The sequence below is a fragment of the Spermophilus citellus genome (assembly GCF_964194105.1).
Source record: "Spermophilus citellus genome assembly, chromosome: 3".
Lineage (NCBI taxonomy): Eukaryota > Metazoa > Chordata > Mammalia > Rodentia > Sciuridae > Spermophilus > Spermophilus citellus.
This window is the reverse complement of record NC_138184.1, coordinates 71,786,426-71,805,870: the sequence shown is the minus strand read 5'-3', so window position 1 is coordinate 71,805,870 and position 19,445 is coordinate 71,786,426. Positions and strand designations below refer to the sequence as shown.

Here is a 19,445-nt window from a genome sequence, read left to right as displayed (position 1 = left end):
GACTGCTGCTTCAGGGGCTACTGGGACCAACTGACCAGGTCGGTTGACCTCTGCGCCCCAACTGACCAGGTCGGTTGACCTCTGCCTCTGAAGATCCATGTACCCTGGCCATATCCTGCTGGGGGAAGTCCAGGGGACATAGACAGCTTTGGGTACTATGTCAGTCAGTTTTCCAACACTGTGACAAAATACCTGAGAAAACCAACTTAGAGGAGGAAAGATTTTAGTTTGGCTCACAATTTCAGAGGAGTCAGTCCCTGATCACTTGGCTCTATTGATTCTAGGCCTGTGATGAGGCAGAACATCATAAAGGGGAGCACTTTGGTGGAGTGGGAAAGAAAGAGAAAAGGGGAGAAGGGGCTGGGGAAAGATATTTTGTTGAAGGACACAGCCCCAGTTATCTGCTTCCTCCAATTAGGCTCCACCTCCTAAAGTTTCTACCACTTGCCAGTGGTGCCACCAGTTGGGGACCAAGCCTTCAACACACAAACCTTTGGGGGACATTCCATATCCAAATTATAATAGGCATTGAATTACACCTAGGATGCCACCTAAGGTCAGGGAAAGCAAACAACCATGGAGGCCCTGAGGCAGGTGGAGATGGGAGGAAAGGGGTTGCTGGATCAGGGATCAGGTAAAATAACCCATTGGAAGCATGGGGGTCAGATTGCTTGCATTGGGAAAATAGGGGCCAGAAAGCCCAGGTGGAAAGGGCACAAAGCTGAGGAAACAGGAAGAGCAGCTCTAGGGGCCACGGCCACTTTGCCAATTGGGTATCTGTTGGTACTGGCTCTGGGGAAACCAGTATGTCCTTAAAAATCTATCTCTTGGGCTGGGGATGTGGCTCAAGTAGTAGCGCGCTCGCCTGGCATGCGTGGGGCACTGGGTTCGATCCTCAGCACCACATAAAAATAGATAAGATATTGTGTCCACCTAAAGCTAAAAAAAAAAAAAAAAAAAATTCTGTCTCTCGAAGTTTCTATTGTACAGTCCCTGATTCCCTCGGGCTCCTCCCAGACTCTTCCCAGCACTCAGTGCTGCTGCTGCTCACCCAGACTCACCTTGCAAGTGATTGGGGATGGACATCCTTGCTCCCTAAGTGGCTGGGACTTGGGTCATTGGACAACCCCTAATGAACTAACTTTTAAAGGGCTTCCATTGGGGATATACTTATCTTGGCCCTCCTGGGTGGCCTATTAGGAGACACTGAGGAGCTCCTTGGCCCTGTCCTGACCTCCTTGCGTGGTGTAACCAGCATGGGGTTGTCCCATATTGTTCCTCTGTTTGTTTTTCTTCTGCAGTTGTCCTAACAGTTGGATACCCTGCTTTGTGCAGCAGGACCCCAAGTATGGGGGGCTTGGTCACCAAGCCCTAGCAAGGCAGTGCCATTGTGACCTGGATGCAGATGGGAAGGGGCCAACACTAGCAGAGGCCTAAAAGGGCACAGTGTGTTCTGAGACATGGAAGGCTTTGAGCATCTGAAAGGATCCCTGTTGGCCCTATGGGACATAGAGAGGGGTGACATTGGGAGGGCATTTCAGAGACTGCTCAAAGGCATTTTGGAAGTTCTAAGCCCTGCAATTCAAGAGGTTAGGAAGTAACTGGAATTTGGACCAGAGTACCTGCAAAGGGGGACAAGCAGTGGGGAACAGGAAGGGACCTGCAGGCCAGGATAGGGTAGCTTCAGAGACTTCATTTGGGTATAGGAAGCCCACCTGTGGCAAAGGGCAAAGAAATTGGATATTGAAGGTAGAGAGCAGGCAATCAATCAGAGGAGCCTTACTTGGGTAGGAGAGACATACCATGGGGAGGTCTGCATTACAGGGAATGGATTTCAGCAGTACTTAGTGTGTGATCAATTACAGGGGCCTGCTTTTGGAAAAATATGAATATTGCAGTTTATTAACTAGGAAAGTAATAGTTTTCTCAGTGCTGCTGTTCAAAGCTGGTAATTATCTCAAAAGAAGAGAAGGCATGAATTGGGAATGGTTGTACTTTTTAAGCATACAGACTCTTGCCCCCTGGCTTGTGCAGGGTCAGGGCCAACCTGAAATGTGGAGGCCCAGCCATCCCCTCTACTTAGTTGGTTGTGTAAGCATCAGAGGAATAAGGGGCTTAGGGACAGGTGACAATTCAAAATCATGTGGCTGCTTGGAGGAGGAGGCTGCAGGCCCTTATGATATGCATGTCTCCATAGGGCTGGTTGAAAATCCCAACACGATGGCTGGCTTTCTCTAAACTCAGAAATTAGAGGGCGAGAGACACACTTTTTTTTTTTTTTTTAGTTGTAGATGGACACGATACCCTTATTTTATTTATTTTATGTGGTACTGAGGATTAAACCCAATGCCTTACATTTGCTAGGCAAGTGCTCTACTACTGAGCTACAATCGTAGCCCAACTTTTTTTTTCTTAACCAGTTTCTTAAAGGACATTGGGCCCCTAGCACCTCCAAAGGTGACCAACACTTCACTCTTCCTTTATGACATGATGAACTCATGAAATTTTGGTATCATTGGTCTTACTAAAGATTAGCTTGTATCTCTTGAGGTTGACCCCTGAGTCTCTGCTTGACCCTAAAACTCTAGGGGCCCAGGCTTCCTGCTCATCTTGTATATTTCCTGCCCTTTCTTGGTGCCTTAGCACAGGTGCCTCCTTCTGAGTAGTTCTTTGTTCTAGATATTTTCAGCTAACTTTGCTAGGACATTCTTCCCCCCGCCCCCCAAGAGAAAATACATCATGATTGATAGTGTACTTCCTTTGCAAATTCCAGATCATGGGGTTGTCCCCTGACCTAAGTGACCTTACAACTATGTCCTCTACTACTGTAGCCTGAGGGCTCCCTTGGCTTTCTCCCACTGCCAACAGGCTGAAAAAGACTGCCCTCCACCACTTCCACAGCTGAAAATGCTGTGTGGCTATTGAACATAGGGCAGCACATCCCTGCAGAGGTGCAGAGTGACATCTGTCATTTTCAAGTGAGAGACCCCCTCCTGCCTCTGATTTGAGATACCCAAGGTCACTTATCTTTGTTGTTGTTTTGGCAAAATTGAACCCGGAGGCGCACACGTTAGGCAAGTGCTCTACCACCAGGCTACATTCCCAGCCCTTTTTGAGATAAGAGTCTTGCCAAGTTTCCCAGACTAGCCTCAAACTTGTGATCCTACAGCCTTAGCCTTTCAAGTCATTGGAATTATTGGTGTGTGCCCATTATGCTGGCTTTGTTGTTGTTTTACAGTACAAGGGATAAAACCCAGGCCTGGGCAATACTCCAATCTGGGTTGCTTGTTTTTCCTTTCAATGTTTAAAATTGCTTTTTAACTTTTATTTTGTAATTATGTGGGGAAGGGGAGGGAGACAAAAAACCAACAACCTTCCATGCTTCCAAACTCAACTCCAAGATGTGTCTGGGGGACCTTTTTCACAGCCTCTTTCCCCACCAGGATACACTTCCACTCAGGTTTCTCTTTTATTATTTATAAATATTTATATATTTATTTTTCTGATGTGTGCAGATCTACCTCTCAGCTTAAACAAAACATTTTATGGAGTTTTTCATCTGACTGCAGACCCTGGGTGGCAACCACCTGTCACAGCATGTTCAACAATGATTCCTTCATCCTGCAGACAGTCCTGTATCTTCCCACATCCCCAATATTGGTGGAAGAGAGATCTGCAAAGGCAGGAACCTTGGGATATCCAGAGAAGTGGGTAGGCTTGTCAGTGGCAAGATCACCTTGCCCCCCAATCCTGCAGGGTCACCAGCTCTTGTCTGTGATGATTGTATCAGCAGCCTAAGCTGCCTAGGGCTCCTCTCCCTTGTAGGGGCCTGTGTTCCTAGAACTAGTTATCTCAGGAGCATGCTGTGGTTCCAGCATTTCCTCTACTTCCTCATCCAGTAAGCATTTATTGATGGGGATTTATTGCTGTGTGTCACATGTTTTTCTAGGGACTGAGTTGGATATAGGAGTGAATGGAAGTGTGGAGATGTGGTTCAGTGGTAGAGCATCTGCCTAGTATATGTAAGGCCCTTGATTTGATCTCCAGTACCATGAACAAAAAAAAAAAAAAAAAAAGAAAAAAGAAAAAGAAAGGAGGATCAAAAAGTTCCAAGGTCCCATCATTTCAGAAAGCTGATGTTCCAGACACAGGACTAGGACCTAACACAACCCTTTCTGACACTGGTTGCTCTGGGGAGAAAATGAGGGAGTAAGAGAGACCTGGTCCCCAGGGTGAGGCATAGGTCCACTGAAGCAGTATCTTGGGGAGGAGCACCTGGTTTGGGGTGAATTTTCCTGGCTCCATAGTATAATAGGTTCATTACTCCATCTGTCTATCCTCTGTAGGAATGTGGCCTGCTGCGGAAGGGGACAGTACTTTTGGCTGACAATGTCATCGTCCCAGGAACACCCGAGTATCTGGCATATGTGCGTGCAAGCAACAACTTTGAGTGCACACATTACAGCTCATATTTGGAATACATGAAGGTGGTGGATGGCCTCGAGAAAGCCATCTACAAGGGCCCAAGCAGTCCAGTGCAGCCTTGATTGTCTATCCTGCTCTGGGCTCCCCTGACAAGCTTGGTCCTCCAAAGGGCAAGATAGATAAACTTCTACTAATGCCATTTCTGTAATTCTGAGAACTGTACTCAAATCCTGTAAGGCCTGGGCCTTGCCCATATAGTGACCTCTATGTGTTGCAGTTCCAGATTGTCACACTCTGGCACACTCCATAGTATAGGTTCATTGTGTGAAAATACTGCTGACAAAGCTAAATTGAGGGTAGTGGGGATATAGCTCAGAGCACTTGCCTAGTGAGGCCCTGGGTTCCATCCTCAGCAACACACACCACAAACACACACACACACACACAGACTAAATTGGGGCAGGTGGTATCTTTGGTGTCACTGACCAGCAAGTGGAATTCCAATAGGGTTTCTACATGGTCCTCAGGCACTGACACCTCCTTTAGACCCAGAAAGGGGTGTGGAAGTCAGACATTTACAAACTGCTGTGCCTTCCACTCAGGATGTCCTCAAGGCTTGCTGTCAGTAGGTGGCAGCAAAGCCTCAGTAACTATCAGAATTAACAACTCTTACATACTTTGGACTCCTGAATTTTCACTTTCTTTTTAAAAATGAATCATAACTGCTTTACTAAAATTGGCTAGCTGCAATAATCTTATACTAAAATAATGTTTAAAGGACAAAATAGAAATTAAAAATTAAACGCTGGGCCCGGTGGTGCATGCCTGTAATCCCAATGGCTCGGGAGGATCAGGAGTTCAAAGCCAGCCTCAGCAACACTGAGGCACTAAGCAACTCAGTGAGACCCTATCTCTAAATAAAATACAAAAGAGGGCTGGGAATGTGGCTTAGTGGCCAAGCACCCCTAAGCTCAATCCCCAGTATCAAAAAAAAAAAAAAAAAAAAAAAAAGATTAAGTATTTAGATACAAGATAACTGAGTACAGTTCTTCTCAACTGCCACACTGCTCCCTCTTTCCCAGGACCCTTTGCTAAAACCAAACATGCCAAGTTCCTCTTGATGGAATGCTAATGCTACAGGCTGGGCTCATGACTGGCTGGATCCTGTGTATCACATCCAGCCTAGGACTCCTGGCCATAGCAGTGAAGTGGGAGCCAGCCTTGCTCAGTATTACCAAAAACAACAACAACAACAACAACAACAAAAAAAAAAACAGAAAAATTGGCCAGCCTTTACCCATCTCTAAGCAGGCACTAGGTAGAGGTGAACACAGGGCTATGCAAAGTGCCTGACTCTCTGGACATGAGGCACTGAATATGAATGAGTATGTTCCTTCCTAGTCCCCGTCAGCTTGGTTTAAAGTAAAGGAAGGCAGGTTTAGCCTAGCCAGAGTAGTTCTTCTGGCTGCCCAGGTACCAAGTGGTGAAGCAGAGTTGATTTGTGTATGCCCAAATCTAGAGCTGCTCCAGCCTCGATCTTGGCTCTGAGGCCCCAACTCCTCCAAGTGATCAGATTACTGGCCACCTCAGCAGGATCCCAGTTCCTATACTGGACACAAATATAAACCCTGTCCAAGATGAGCTCACCTGTGCCCATTCCTGGTCTCGGGGCCAGCTAACAACCCATAAGCAGCCCACTCCTCTGAGCATAGAGAACAGGAATTAGCAAGTAGCCCAAAGGGCAGGAGCAGAGTCTGCACTGGTCAGCCTTTACCTATCCAGGGCTGAAAGAGAAGCCCAGTGGCTTGGGAAGAAGAAGCAGAGCCACACAAAACAAAGTTCTTTGTTGCTTTTTAAAATTTTCTTACAAAAATTTAGATGTTTACCAATACAATCTTTTTTTGGTTTTGTTTTTAATGCTTTTTGTCAGTGTTTTTCTTCTGTTTTTAAGTCACAAACAGCAGGCACTGAACAGCATTCCCTTGGGGGCTGCTGCCAGAGGTCAGTCCTGGAGGTTACTTGAGGTTCTGGGCAGATGCAGATGTGGCAGCCATGGCAGCCCCAGCTAGAGGCAGCTCAGGGAAGAGTTCCACTATATGGGGATCCCACAGATCCCAAGGAGTGGTGGAGGGGCAAGCATAGCCTGACTTCCATCTTGCTAATCCCCTGCCTGGGTCAGCCCTCTTGGAGTAGCCCCATGCCTGCAGTCTGCTTTCTAAGCAGGGTAGGGCTTCAGCCAGGGGAGGGCCTCCATTCTCCATGGACCAATTTCTTTTCCCAAGCCCCTCCCTCCCTGCCTGGCTACCTGTCCCCAGGAGTTGCACCCTAGTTCCATATTGCTCCTCTGGGGCACTGGGCACACAGGGTGCTCTCTCCTGTTCTTCCAAAGCAAAACCAGCTACCCTCCCCTGCCCACACACAGCACCATGTCAGTAAATAGCTAACTCTGGCCTAAGGAGTTAGGTAGGGAGAGCAGAGGGAAGAATGGACAGGGTGGGTCAGGAGGGGTGTCCAGAAAGGCTCTGGCTCCAGGTGAGAGTCTCAGCCAATCCCTGCCGCCAGGGGGCTCCAAGCTCCACGACAGGGTCTGCTCAGGATGGCCCTTCTGGTGATCCCTAAGAACAAATGGTTGGGTCCAGGCCCTGCAGAGGGAGATGGAAGGAAGAAAGATGCTGCAACCACTAGCGCAAGCAAGTGGTCAGAACCAAATGAATGGGACAGAGCAACTGCAACCTCTGGACAGAGGTCACTGGCCATGTGAATGCAGATGTGGACAAAAGCAACTACTATGGATCAGGAGGTAGGGGTCAACCCCCAGGGACTTGACACTAGGACCAATCCTGACTTGTTGGACCTGGTGGAGTCCTGTGCTAGAGGAATTTAAGGCTTATGACCACCCCCTGCTCTGGATTAATCTCCTCAGGACCTTGATTTCACAGTGCCCAGGATGAGGCTATGGGCCCTGGGAAGATCCCTGCTCAGACCTCAGTCTGGCCTTCCCTAAGATGGACATTTGGGCCTGCTGTGCCTGCTGGCAGCTTGGGTCTTGCTAGGGAGCAACAGGGAGAGCAGAGCATGCGGCCAACAGAGATTAACAAGATGCCCTGCCCAGAGGATAGGAAAACAGTTGGACAAACAACCAGACAAGAGAACATACCAGGCATGCAAGCTAGACCCAGGAGTCAACGGGCTGAGGCTTAGTGTCCCCCACGGCGTCCACCAGCCTGACCGAAGGCCTGCTGGGCCCGGGAAGAAGGGCCTTCCTGCAGGGGTCAGGCTGCAGCACACAGATGGGTGGGGTGGATGGATGGATGGGTGGGCGGGTGGGTGGGCAGGACAACGGCAGAGGCAGAACAAAGCACGTTAGTTGCAGCTGAAGGGCGGGGCTGAGCTGGTCAGTGGGGTCAGGGCCAGGGCAGTGTGAGGATGGGCCTGCCAAGGCAGTATGGAGCAACTCAGCTGGCATGGCTCACGTAGGCTTAGGTGGCATGTGGATACATAAAGGCCTTCACATAAAGCCAGGGACTGGTACAGAGCAGGTGATGGGTGCTGCACTCTCCACTGGACCATGGCATGGACCATACACATGCATGCAGAGAAGGATGCAGACTCACTTTCTCAGGCTCCAGTCCAGTGCAGTGTGTGGCTAGGTGGAGCTCTATTCCCTTTCTCCTCCCTCCCAGCAGGTGAAGCTCTGAACCCAACACCCAAAGGCTGATTGATGTGAAGGGCTGCTTCCCAGGCTTGGTTCCACCTCCCAGTTGTCCATGGATGAATGTCACCCTAGTCATGCCCCAGGGACCAGATCAAACTGAGTACTACCTAGCTGCTCCTTGGACAAGCCCTAGACAGCCTCCCTGGTCACCTGCCCACAATCACTTACTTTTAATGGTTCCTTCTCTGAGGCCTCCCCTAAGGAGTCACTACCCAGGGTCCTCCGCTCCCTCCGGTCCACGGTGGAATATCCATCTGTGGAGTGGGTTAGGGTTGGTGGGGCATGAGGAGAGCTCTGAGGGGCAGGCACTCTAGGAACAAGTTAGTTCCTCTCAGGCCAAACTCAGGAGACCCCTTGGACAGGGAGCTTTTGCAGAGGATCCCCACCTACCAGATCCTTGGAGACCTGTCCTGGTGCCAGCTCTCACCTGCACTGCATTATATTCGCTGGGTATCCCTGAACCAAATCTTCTCCAGGGAGTAGATCCATGGAAGTTCTTCCCAGCACTAACCACACTTACCCCATAAAACCAGCAGGACTGTCTCAGGGCCCTCCCTCCTCCCTGAGGAGGAAACAAGTTCACAGCACCTGCCCTCACCTGGGCCAAGGGCATCCATGGGGATCACATCCCGGCTGCCTGGCTTCTCACCATCTGGAAGGCATAAGCAGGTAGCTGGTTACAAGGAAAGGACAAGCAGCTGGGGATGGAGAGATGACCAAGGCAGATAAGCCCATCATAGGACTGACCTCAGTGACCTTGGGTGCTCTTGTCATTAATGTCACTGCATTCTTCAGCCCAGCTTCTAGGCACCCACCACCCAGCCTGGTGCCAATGTAGACAGCATGGGAAGGAAATACCCAGGAGGATGAGAGCAGGGAAAGGGGCCACCCCCAACCTTGTCACGATCAACGCAGGTGGGGAGCCACTCTTGAGCCTTAGGGATGGACTCTTGTGCCATCCACCTCTTCCTCTGGCCTGTACTTACCAAGGCTCTTGTCTACTAGAGGCAGCGTGCTGTCATCGAAGCCTCCGGGACTAGAAGCTGCCTTGGGTGCTTTGGCTGCTGCAGCAGCCGACTTAAAGAGACACAAAACAGGGGGTGAGGTGGGAAGCAGCGCTCTTGGAAACCTGACATAGTAAAATGGGAGAGGGAAGGCCAGGGTGGACCACACCTGAAAGCGAGCCTTAGTCCAGCCATCCCTCTGTAGGGCACTACGTAGCTCCTTGTAACTCCACACAGTCTGAAGCACATGTGATGCTGCTTTTGCCTCCCGAACCGACTGGCTGCAGCAGGATCAGAGGCAGGATCATAAGTCCCTGGGGCCTTAGAGTCTCCCAACCCCACCTCCTGGCCCCATTCCCACCCCCTGGTCCCCACCCCTACTCACCTGGCGGCCCCTAGCGCCACCAGCGCAGGCACGCCATGGGCCTGCAAGAGTGAGCGTGCATTATCCAGGCTGTCGGACACAATCTCATGGATGGTGTTCAGAACAGCAACCACTGTGTCTTCTTCCAGGCGGGCTCCGGGTTGAGCTGGAGCCTGAGCATTGCGCACGTTCCGCACCAGTTCTGCCATGGCGTAGCTCCCTAAGAGGTAGGGTCGGGTGTTAGGACATAGATAACCTCTGCCCAACTGTGTGGGAAGGAGCAGGATTGAGGCAAGGGGCATTGCCAGGAAGGCCCCCAGGTTGCCACAAGGACCCCTAAGAGTAGGGGGCTGAGCTTCGGAGAATGGGCCAAGAAGACAGTGAGTTCCTGTAGCTGGCTGGGACCAGCCCAAGACACAAGGGCAGGGCCTGGATTCCCAAACTACCCACCTCAAACCAGAAGTGAAAGGCCTTCATGGTTCTACACCTTGGCCCTGTCAATGTCCTTACCGATGAGGTCTTTGTTGCGACGGTCCAGGGAGAGGTTGCGCAATGCAATGGCTACAGCACGCACCACCTTGTCAGTCTCTGACTGCAGTAGCTCCACCAGCACTGGCAGCCCGCGCTCCTTGCGCACTGTGGCACGGATGTATGTGGCCCACTGTGGCGGTGGGGGCAGGGAGGTGGGTTGCTCAGCGAGGGGTGGTTCCTCATAAAGTCCTGCCCCAATAGCTCAGCACCACCTCTACCACCCAAGGTGTGTACCCTGAACCTCCCAGACCCTGGGGAGTCACACTGTATCTCACCTCCCCCCGAACCACCCTCCAGCTTGGGCAGGGATTGGGGAAATTCCCTTCCTGTCCAGGTCATGCTCTCCCTGCCAAAACTGGCCCCTTACCATCCAGTTGCCGGCACTGAGGTTTTGTAGGGCACCTGCTGCAGCTTCTAGGGTGTTGAAGTTCCGACTCTCCGTGAGGAGGGAGAGGTAGAGGCGTACTACCTCTGGCTGGTATAGTAGCTCAAAGCCTGGGTACAAGGACAACCAGAGCCCATAGTCATCCAGAACCCCCTACCCTTACTCCCAAAGCTGTGGTGAACTGGGGCCAGGGATCAGTGTGGAGGAGTCAGGACATGTTTTCTATCAATGTATTGAACCGTATAACCACCCAAAGAGGAAAATGTTCCCATTTCACAGAGGGGCAAACAGGCTTACTCAGAAGGTAATAGGTTTGGGTAATAGGTTTGGGTGAGGACATTCCTTCCTCAACCGTGCTGCCAAAGAAATGGGGCTGGATCTGCCTGGCAGCCTGAGCATAGCATGGGACTTTGGGGAAAGGAGGTGACAACCAGGACATGCCACTAGCAATAAGCCCCACCAGGCCAGGGCACCTGGCTACCCTCTCTGGAAACAGGACCTTCCACCCAACCCAAATGCAAATGAATCTGTGAACAAGGGGCCTGCCCTAGCAACAGGTCCTGCTTTTCCTGCCAACCACTCTTTTTTTTTTTAATTTATATTATGCTAAGCGAAGAAAGCCAATCAGAAATTTTTTTTTTAAAGAGAGAGAGAGAGAGAGAGAGAGAGAGAGAGAGAGAGAGAGAGAGAGAGAGAGAGAGAGAGAGAGAGAGAGAATTTTTTAATATTTATTTTTTAGTTTTCGGCGGACACAACATCTTTGTATGTGGTGCTGAGGATCGAACCCGGGCCGCACGCATGCCAGGCGAGCGCGCTACCGCTTGAGCCACATCCCCAGCCCTGCCAACCACTCTTAAGAGCTCCAGTAATTAAGGTCTCAGATTGTGATCATGGCTGCCCTAAGATTGTGCCCTGCAGAGGGCTCCAGAGTCAGAGGTGGAGACAGCATTCCAAGCCTGCCTGTCCCTACTTTGGGCCTCTGTCTGGCTCTAAGACATTACTTCCCTTTCCCCTATCCTCTCACATTTCATCACTGCTCCCCTGTCCTCAAGTCTCATGTTCCCTCTACTCTAGCTGGGCTTACTACTCCCCAAACTCTCCAAGCATTCTCCTCTAAGGCCCTGTTGCTCTGCCTGGTATGGCCCCACATCACACACACCCACCCATGGCTGGGTCCTTCTACTCAACTTGGGGGCATCTGGGTTCTTCTAGTTTGCAGGGCAATGTTTTCTTTCACAAGCTAGTTCTGAGTGCAGCAAACAAGGCCAATCCATATATATGAATCCAGTGGACAGGGGACATGAAGGGTGAACAACCCTGTCCCTGCATGAGTCCATAAGTGGGGCATTCTTGGGTCCTAGCCCTCTGGTCCATGACCTACTGGCTCCCAACCCCCATGGAGTATACTGAAAGCCCTACCTTCCCTCTGACTGGCCTTTTTTACCTGCTGAGTGACTGAGCAGAGCCTGGCCTGTATCTTCCCATCTACCCTACCTGAAATTACCTGTGATATTGATCCTGATTCTGAGCCCTTCCGAGGTGCCCAGGGATTGGACCCCTCCATGAAATCCCCTACATATGGGCCCATTTCCCTGTCTGAATGATCCCCTCAGACTCTTCAAGCCTGCTTGATGGCACTAGGCTTCCCCAGCTCATACAGCCCCACCAGGTACTCATGACCACTTCTGGCTCTGCCTCTTCCCACTTACCTTTTGCAGCCTCAGTTCGCTTGGGCAGGTCCAATGTGTCAAAGTTCCGGTCCATCTCACCATCCTTCTTTCCTGAAACAGAAAAGCAGTGTGAGGGGAGGAAGTCTTCATGGGGCATAAGAGTATATCAGGAGGATTAGGCATCGTCCTCTCCTGCCCAGAGATCAAAAACAACCTTAATGTCCAGGCCTGGGCACTGAGAGGCCCTGGGTGTGAAGCACTTATTCTGAGTTTTTAGTCTGGGTCAGGGAGGTAGGGCCTAAGGACATCCCAGTCCTGCCCTGAGGACCTAGTCCTCACCTTCCATCAGGTTCTGGGAATGTACCACAGACCTCTTCATGGCTTCCTTGCAGCTGCCAGGTGTTTGAAATAAGGGAAACAGGAGCCCATGCTGGGTAGCAGTTAGATACAAGCATAGAGAAACTGACAGGGACAGTACTTAGATGGGACTTGACCCCTGTCAAGTCCCATCTAAGGGGAAAATTCCCCTAGTCAGGGGCCAGAACATGAACATAGCCTCTACGAACCAGAACCCCCATGCCCAGGCTGGGTTCCTATAGTGGCCCTACCAAATTCTTGTACAGCCCTGGCTTGCACACCTTCAGGACAATAAACTCAGTGCCTCTAGCCATCTTCCTCTTGGAAAGCAGTAAGCCAAGCTCAAATGACCTGAGGTTCCTGCCTTGCCCATCCTCATGGGACAACTAAGCCACATTATAGGGGCACATTCTGCCCTAGTACACATTCTGCCCTCTGAGTAATAGACATACCCCAGGCCTTACACACTTTCTGCTCTGCCCTGGCCCTGCTTAGGTAACTGAGTCTGATGTTACAGAGGGTATTCCCTCTCAGGCTCCCCACAAGTCCACAGCTCACATTCCTGCCTTTGTCAAGTCCATGTAGTTGTCATGGAGATGGATGCCTTTTCATGGGACTGGGGGTGGGATAGGGCCTTGAAGCTGGAAGGCATCCTAAGAGCCCATTGTACCCACTGCCCTGCAGACGTCATAGAAAACTGTCTTGAGCCATGGGGACACGCATCTCCCTGATGCTACAGCACCTGCCAGGCCTGGACAGCAGGACAAACAGGAACTCACCTTGATGGAACCATTCCTCTGGGCGGCCGGAGGAAGCACAGGAGAGAGGAGATGAGCCTGAGCAGGTGGCACCCTCCCTGTGCCCTCAGATTCCCACTGCGTGCTTTGGACCAAGTAAGAACCTTGTCCCAATTACTCTTTGGGGCTGAGAACTCACCAGTGGCACATGCAAGGGAGGACCTGGGATCAGCAGGGCAGGTGAAGGAGGTACACTGTTCTGCAACTGGTGGGGGATGCAGGTTCCTGGAAACTGCAACCCCCAGGTACCTAAGGGGACAGTGTGCAGCAGAGGCCTAGCCCAGCTGGAGTGGGGTATACCTGCAGGGCTTTTCAGGACATGTAGGTGCTCTTTAAATGATCAGGGGGTGTCACCTATAGCACTTTCCAAATTCATAAGCCAACAGAACCCTTTCCTAGAGTTAAGGGACAGAGTTTGGGCAGTAGTAGACAACATGAACACTTTTCTGGGGGGCTCACAACACAGGGTGAAGACTAGGCTTGGGTGTGAACCCTGGCCCGTTAGCTGTGTGACCCACGGCAGTTCCCTACTTCCTCACCTGCCCATGGAGGACTGACCAGATGTCCTCCATCTTTTGTGGTTGTTTGTCATGGATATGAGAGACTTTAGCCCAGGGAATAGGGTCTAGGCGGGGAGCATGCCAATCTCACCCACCCACCTTTGGCCTTCTTGCCACCAAAGCAGCTGGCGTCATCCCTCCTCCGGCGCTGGGAGCCTGCAGCACTGCCTGGGGGCCCAGGCTCAGCCTCCTGGTACCTGTCAGCCCCAGGCACCTCCTTGTGCACATGGTAGGACAGGTTTCGCATGATGCACACGCAGTTCTCCACAGACTGTGGGGAAAGGTGACCTGGTGGGGCAGGGCCAAGGGGTCTGGGGATTGCTGACCATCCCAGGACCCTGTGTGTGGAACTAGCTTTCAGGAAAGATTGGCCACAGTTAGGCCAAGGAGGGGCTACAAGAGGAAGCCCCTATATTAGGGAGCACTTGCCATCAGTAGGACCATGCCTTCTTCCCAGTGTGGCCACTACCAGGTGGGTCATGTCCAGATCCACACCCATGCCCCTTTGGGCCACCCCAGACAGTTCCAGACCCCTGGGTCCCATTCCTGCACCATCCAGTTTTTGATCCTTGGAAGGAGGCTGCCAAGACTGTCCCTGCCCTGCCCACCTTGTTGTCTGTATCCTTTCTGCCCACAGCTGACTGCAGGGCATGCAGGAGCGCATCCACCAGTCCTTCACATTCCCGGAGCCGTCGCCTGGCCTCAGCACCATCTGAGCTCACATTCCTGTATTGCCAGAGAGCAGGCCTGGTGACCCCCTAATCCCGGTCAGAACTTCTCCAGCCCCAACCCTGGCCCAAAGGGCTTGTCTTCATCTGTACAATTGGCCCTGCTGCTGCCACAACAGTCCCACTGGGATAGTATACCAAAACCTGAAGCACAGTGAAGGAGGGGCAGGAAGTCCTGACAACTTCAACTCCAGGAGGTGGGCTGCTTTAGCTCAACATATCTGTTGGGCATAAGGGGTCTTCCGTGACTCCCAGTTTAATTAGGAAGGGCCAAAGAGGGGCCCAAGGAGGCCTGAATCCACCAGTGCATGGTAATTCTGCCCCTGCATCCCAGCGGCAGCACTAGGCTTCACACTGAGAGGTCTGGACCCCACAGGACCATTGGGGCAGGACCTGATGGACAGGCATGACCATGGGATCATGCCTGTGGAGTCTATGGAAGGCCTCCCAGAGATAGGAGGGGAAGAACAGAGGTCATAAACATGAAGGGATAAGACTCAGAGGCAACTGGACACAAGGATCTTGCTCCTATTCCCTAGCTATTATGGTGATGGGACGATGGGCAGAGCTAGAGTGGTTGGACATTATAGGAAAGGTGGGAGTCCCTGTCTAGAGGTTGCCCTTGGGGGTGAAGATATCTCCCATCAGTCTTACTTCCCATCAACAGGACTCGTGATGTGGCTCTGAAACTCCTAAGATTCAGGTGGTTCACTGTCTTCCATGCTCTCTGGGACTTTGAGAACATGGTTACCCACCAGGACAGGGCCTGGGTGTATGTGCAGTCTCTGGCACCTGTTTCTGCCTCCCTAATTGAATACCCAGTCATCCTGTGGAAACAGCCTGAGCCCAGCCCCTACCCACACCTCAGGCAGCCTGATGTGTTCTTGAAGACAGTCGTCCACTCAGCATCCCGGGGCTTGGAGTCCTCGTTGGGCTCTCGCTCCCAGCCCGAGTGGGGCACGATGACCTCATGGGTCAGCGTCTGCAGGCCATGGTCAATGATGACCATCTTCAGGGGTTCGTAGGATGACAGGTTCCAGAGTGTGCCTGCAGGGCGCCGCCGACCAACCATGCTGACTACTGGGCCCTGCCTCCCCTGGGGACTATGCTCAGGACCTGCCCCCACCCTTGTTCCCCAGTCCACATAGGAATTTTTTGTTTGGTTTGGTTTAGTTTGGTACTGGGAATTGAACCCAGGGGCACTTACCACTGAGCTACAACCCCAGTTCTTTGCAGAAGCTAGCCCAGAACTCGAAATCCTGTCTCAGTCTCCCAAGTAGATGGGATTATAGGCATGAGTCAAAGTACCCAGCTTTACACAGTTAATCAGTATAGGTTTTTTTTTTTTCTTTTTATGGACTGAGGATTGAACTAGGGCCTTAGTACATGCTAGGCAAGCACACTAAGACTGAGTTACACTCTAGCTTGCACAAAAAGTTAGAAAATAATAAAAAGCCAGGAGAGGTTCTGGAAGACCATCCTGGCCTAGGCAAGATAAGCAGGCAGCACCTAAAGGTGGCTTCCAGCTGGGAGGGAAGAGCTGGGCTTCAGAGGGGCCTGGCATGTGTCATCTCTTCCTACCCATTCCTGCTATGTAGGTAGGTGGGACAAAGTTCCTGAGGCCACCAGGCCATATACAGAGATGGTCATGTGACCCTGCCTGCTCCTTCAGGTCCTATAAGACACAAATCCTACTACCCTACTATCATGGGGTGGGAACCAGGAAGGTGGGTCCTGGTACCAGCACCCCTGCCTATGGTAATAGAGACTGGGAATCTGTCACAGCATCTGGGCTGGATGCCCACTCCCAGGGCAAACAGTCCCAGCAGCTGGAATTCCTGACCTCCTGGGTGCTCTCCCCCAGGTGGCCTCACCCCTTGCAGGCTGAGCCTTGCTCTCCTTTCTTCCTGGGGGAAGTAGGCATGACCAGGTCCCACTCACCAGTGACCAGCTCACGGACCTCGTTGTCACGGGCTGCTCGCAGCAGGCGCACCAGAGCAGGCACACCGCCACAATCCCGGATTGCAGCCTTGTTGTCGGTGTCACGGCCATAGGAGAGATTGCGCAGTGCTCCACAGGCCCGGCGACGCACTTCAGCCCGAGGGTGGTCTAGCAGTGCCACAAGTAGTGGCAGTCCACGCAGCTGCCGTACACGTCTCTTGACACTCTCATTCTCAAAGCACAAGTGCTGTAGGTAGGCAGCTGCATTGGCCTTCACAGGGTCCACAGGGTGCCGGAGCATGGCCAGCACTTCAGGTAGCTCAGGGTCCCGCCAGCGTGGCTCTTTGCGGGCACTGTCCACTGAGGGTGAGCGACGTACCACCCGGTCCAGGCTGCCCAGACTGCCCCGCTCTGGCTGGGCCAGTGGTGCCGTTGCTGCTGGGTACAGGGGCCGCTCATCGGTCAGTTCACCAGCATCATCTGCTACATCCTCATAGGCCCTGTTCAGGGGAGCAGGGCAAGTGAACTTCTTTACAGCCACTGCCAGCCCTACCCTCTGAGCTACCCATCATAGTATCCAGGAGACTATAAATGCCCAGAGCAGGGCTGGGCTGACAGAATCTATATCTCAGTTCTGAGCATGGAGTGGGTCCCAAAAGTCATGCCCAAGAATTGACCATGCCAAAAAGTCATGACCAAGCAAGAACTGACTCACAGTCAATGACAGAGCCAAATCCCAGCCAAAGGCCACTGGGGATGGGGAGTTTGCTCACTCCTATCACCAATCCTGCACTAAATGTGTTTCCATGTAAAATTTTTCTGTGATAGTGGGTGGAAAATCTCACCCCATTTTGTAAGATCATCTGGCTAGTACCAGGAAGTAGGGGAAGTAAATGACTTTCCCTTCATGTGGTCATTCTAGTAGAACCATCTGAAGGGCATTCAGGCTACTAGCCCTTCAGAGTATGAGATATCCTTTGCTCTCAGTAGCCCCATGGCTCTCATCAAACCCACTTCCCAGGGTAGGGACTGAGCTAGGAGGGTCAAGTAACTCACCTAGGGTCACATAAAAAATCCAGACCCAAGCTGTGATTATGTTCCCACTCTGCACATATAAGGCATATAGACAGAACCAGAGGCTGTGACAGGAAGGACTAGGGGCAATGGGTTCTAATTATTCTGGTACCTGGGAGAGACTGAAGCACAAGGATAGTCTGGGACCTTGAGCTCAGAGTAACACCCTGAATCTCTTGCACTTTGGTATTAACAGCCATCTGTTTGGAACAAAGCAGGAATCTGGCACTGTCACTAGCTTCTCTCGTGTCCAGACTAACATCTAACATCTCAGGGTCTGTCCTTGCTGCTGTCCTTGAGAAGAGTCAAGGCTGATCCAAACTAAAGTGTGCATGACTAACTCAGCCCCGGCAGCTTGACTGTGGAGTATTCTATGGCTTGGGTAGAGAAGGTAGAATTTCCAAAGGAGGCAGCCACATGGAATGGGGTGCTCACCTGGCACGAAGGCCCCGCCCACACTCAGCTCTTCTCCGTGTGGCTGTGCCGTAATCGGGCTCCAGCTCAGGGCCACCCTCATCATCAGCGGCCAGGCTGCGTGTGTCATCCTCCAAGCCATAGGGCTCTGCCTGGAAGCGCTCGGGCAGGGAACGACCACTTGATGGTCCAGGCTCAGGACCCACAGGGAAGGCCTCCCGGCGGCCAGGCAGTGTGAAGCAGCCATCACCAGGTCCTGGGCCAAGGGGGCCAGTGCGTGGGGGCCGTAACCCTAGACCCCGGGACAGGCTGCCATAGCTAGGGCCATCACGGAGCTCAAGGCCATCAGGAAAGCCATTCCCACTACTGAGGTAGGTTCGGGAGAGTGTGGCTGCTGGACCACCACCACGCAGTAGGAAATGCCGATCCAGAGGGCCATCAGCAAAAGGGCCAAGTGGAGGGCCACCATCCAGCAGGGGGAGTCCATCTGGGCCCAAAGGCACCTGCCGTACTGTCCTCGTGGTCACTGTCTTGACAGTCTTGGTAACCTGGTGGATAGGCCGGTAGTGTGTGAGCTGGGCAGTCCAAGAGGCCTGGGCAGTACCCTAGCAGAGCCAGGGTGGCCTCAATTTTCCACCCAAACAGGCGGCCCCTAGGGAGCTGGCTCACATGCCCACATCACAAAGGGAGAGCTACAGGCTTCCTGGCTTGCTTTCTTAACACCTGCACCCGCCATACCTTGGTTTCAGTGCGCCGGGTTGTGCCATCTTCAGATGTGACAATGGATACATGGGAGGTAGGTGTACCAGGGTCCTCCTCCACTGTCACTGTCTCCTCTAGCACCTCAGGTGCCTCCGGCATTGTGGCCAGTGATGCCTGGCTCCCTGGGCTCTGCTCCTGGGGGAAAAGAGGCAGATATCAGGGGGCAGGACCTGCTGCTCATATGTCCCTGGAGTGTAGGTGCCTGGTTCCCCTCCTAGGGCCTCCTTGGGTTCCACTAGCAAATAAATAGCTTAGAGAGGTACAGGCCTCTCTGAGCTTCAATGCCTTGGCTATTGCAGGTTTTTCCAGGCCTGAAGAGATCCTAGATAGGACATGTAGGATGTCCTCCTGACATAACTTGTTACTCCTGGCTGGACCCTCAAGGTTTTGTGCAGCCTCTTCCCTATTGCACTCCAGAAGCCTGGAATGCATAAATGCATAAACGCTGGGGATCACAGTTTCAGTGGCACTGACTGTCTCCTGTGGCCACTCCTAGTCTCCTGCAAAGTCCAGCCAGATGCTCTCACAGGACAGAAATACCCAGCTCTCAGAATGTACTGTAGTCCAAAGCACCAAAATATCCTTGATCCTTCCAATTTAGACACTCTTAAAGGCATGGTCTGGCCCCACCTCAGGCCTATGTCTGGTGCCCCCAGCTGACAGAGATTCTAGATGTCATATCAGAGACCAGTGATAGTAGATTTGCACTACAGTCACC

The 19,445-nt window shown here is 52.1% G+C and overlaps 2 protein-coding genes across 19 annotated transcripts in view; one reads left to right on the top strand and one right to left on the bottom strand.

The window, feature by feature from the left end:
- COMT (catechol-O-methyltransferase) overlaps positions 1 to 5,707 on the top strand; it is a 34,672-nt gene extending 28,965 nt beyond the window's left edge. For 3 of the 4 annotated variants that reach the window (XM_081286078.1, XM_081286077.1, XM_081286079.1), the window contains one exon: positions 4,347 to 5,707. In XM_081286078.1, coding sequence (XP_081142204.1) covers positions 4,347 to 4,547 — 201 coding nt within the window. In that variant the 3' untranslated portion in view covers positions 4,548 to 5,707. Of the gene's footprint in view, positions 1 to 3,569; positions 3,712 to 4,346 lie in introns of all 4 variants that reach the window. The other variant, XR_014021066.1, reaches the window with a different exon arrangement.
- A 553-nt stretch (positions 5,708 to 6,260) lies between these two features.
- The window catches only part of ARVCF (ARVCF delta catenin family member), a 50,642-nt gene continuing 37,457 nt past the window's right edge, over positions 6,261 to 19,445 (bottom strand). For 7 of the 15 annotated variants that reach the window (XM_081286057.1, XM_081286050.1, XM_081286052.1 and 4 more), the window contains 15 exons: positions 18,704 to 18,862; positions 17,987 to 18,513; positions 16,478 to 16,977; positions 15,400 to 15,583; positions 14,417 to 14,534; positions 13,908 to 14,079; positions 12,134 to 12,205; positions 10,407 to 10,534; positions 10,019 to 10,169; positions 9,530 to 9,728; positions 9,127 to 9,425; positions 8,739 to 8,792; positions 8,309 to 8,394; positions 7,583 to 7,702; positions 6,261 to 7,067 (listed from right to left, as the gene is read on the bottom strand). In XM_081286057.1, coding sequence (XP_081142183.1) covers positions 7,595 to 7,702; positions 8,309 to 8,394; positions 8,739 to 8,792; positions 9,127 to 9,425; positions 9,530 to 9,728; positions 10,019 to 10,169; positions 10,407 to 10,534; positions 12,134 to 12,205; positions 13,908 to 14,079; positions 14,417 to 14,534; positions 15,400 to 15,583; positions 16,478 to 16,977; positions 17,987 to 18,513; positions 18,704 to 18,862 — 2,757 coding nt within the window. In that variant the 3' untranslated portion in view covers positions 6,261 to 7,067; positions 7,583 to 7,594. Of the gene's footprint in view, positions 7,068 to 7,582; positions 7,703 to 8,039; positions 8,209 to 8,308; positions 8,395 to 8,738; positions 8,793 to 9,126; positions 9,426 to 9,529; positions 9,729 to 10,018; positions 10,170 to 10,406; positions 10,535 to 12,133; positions 12,206 to 13,907; positions 14,080 to 14,416; positions 14,535 to 15,399; positions 15,584 to 16,477; positions 16,978 to 17,986; positions 18,514 to 18,703; positions 18,863 to 19,445 lie in introns of those variants that run through there. The other 8 variants (XM_081286062.1, XM_081286055.1, XM_081286058.1 and 5 more) reach the window with 7 other exon arrangements.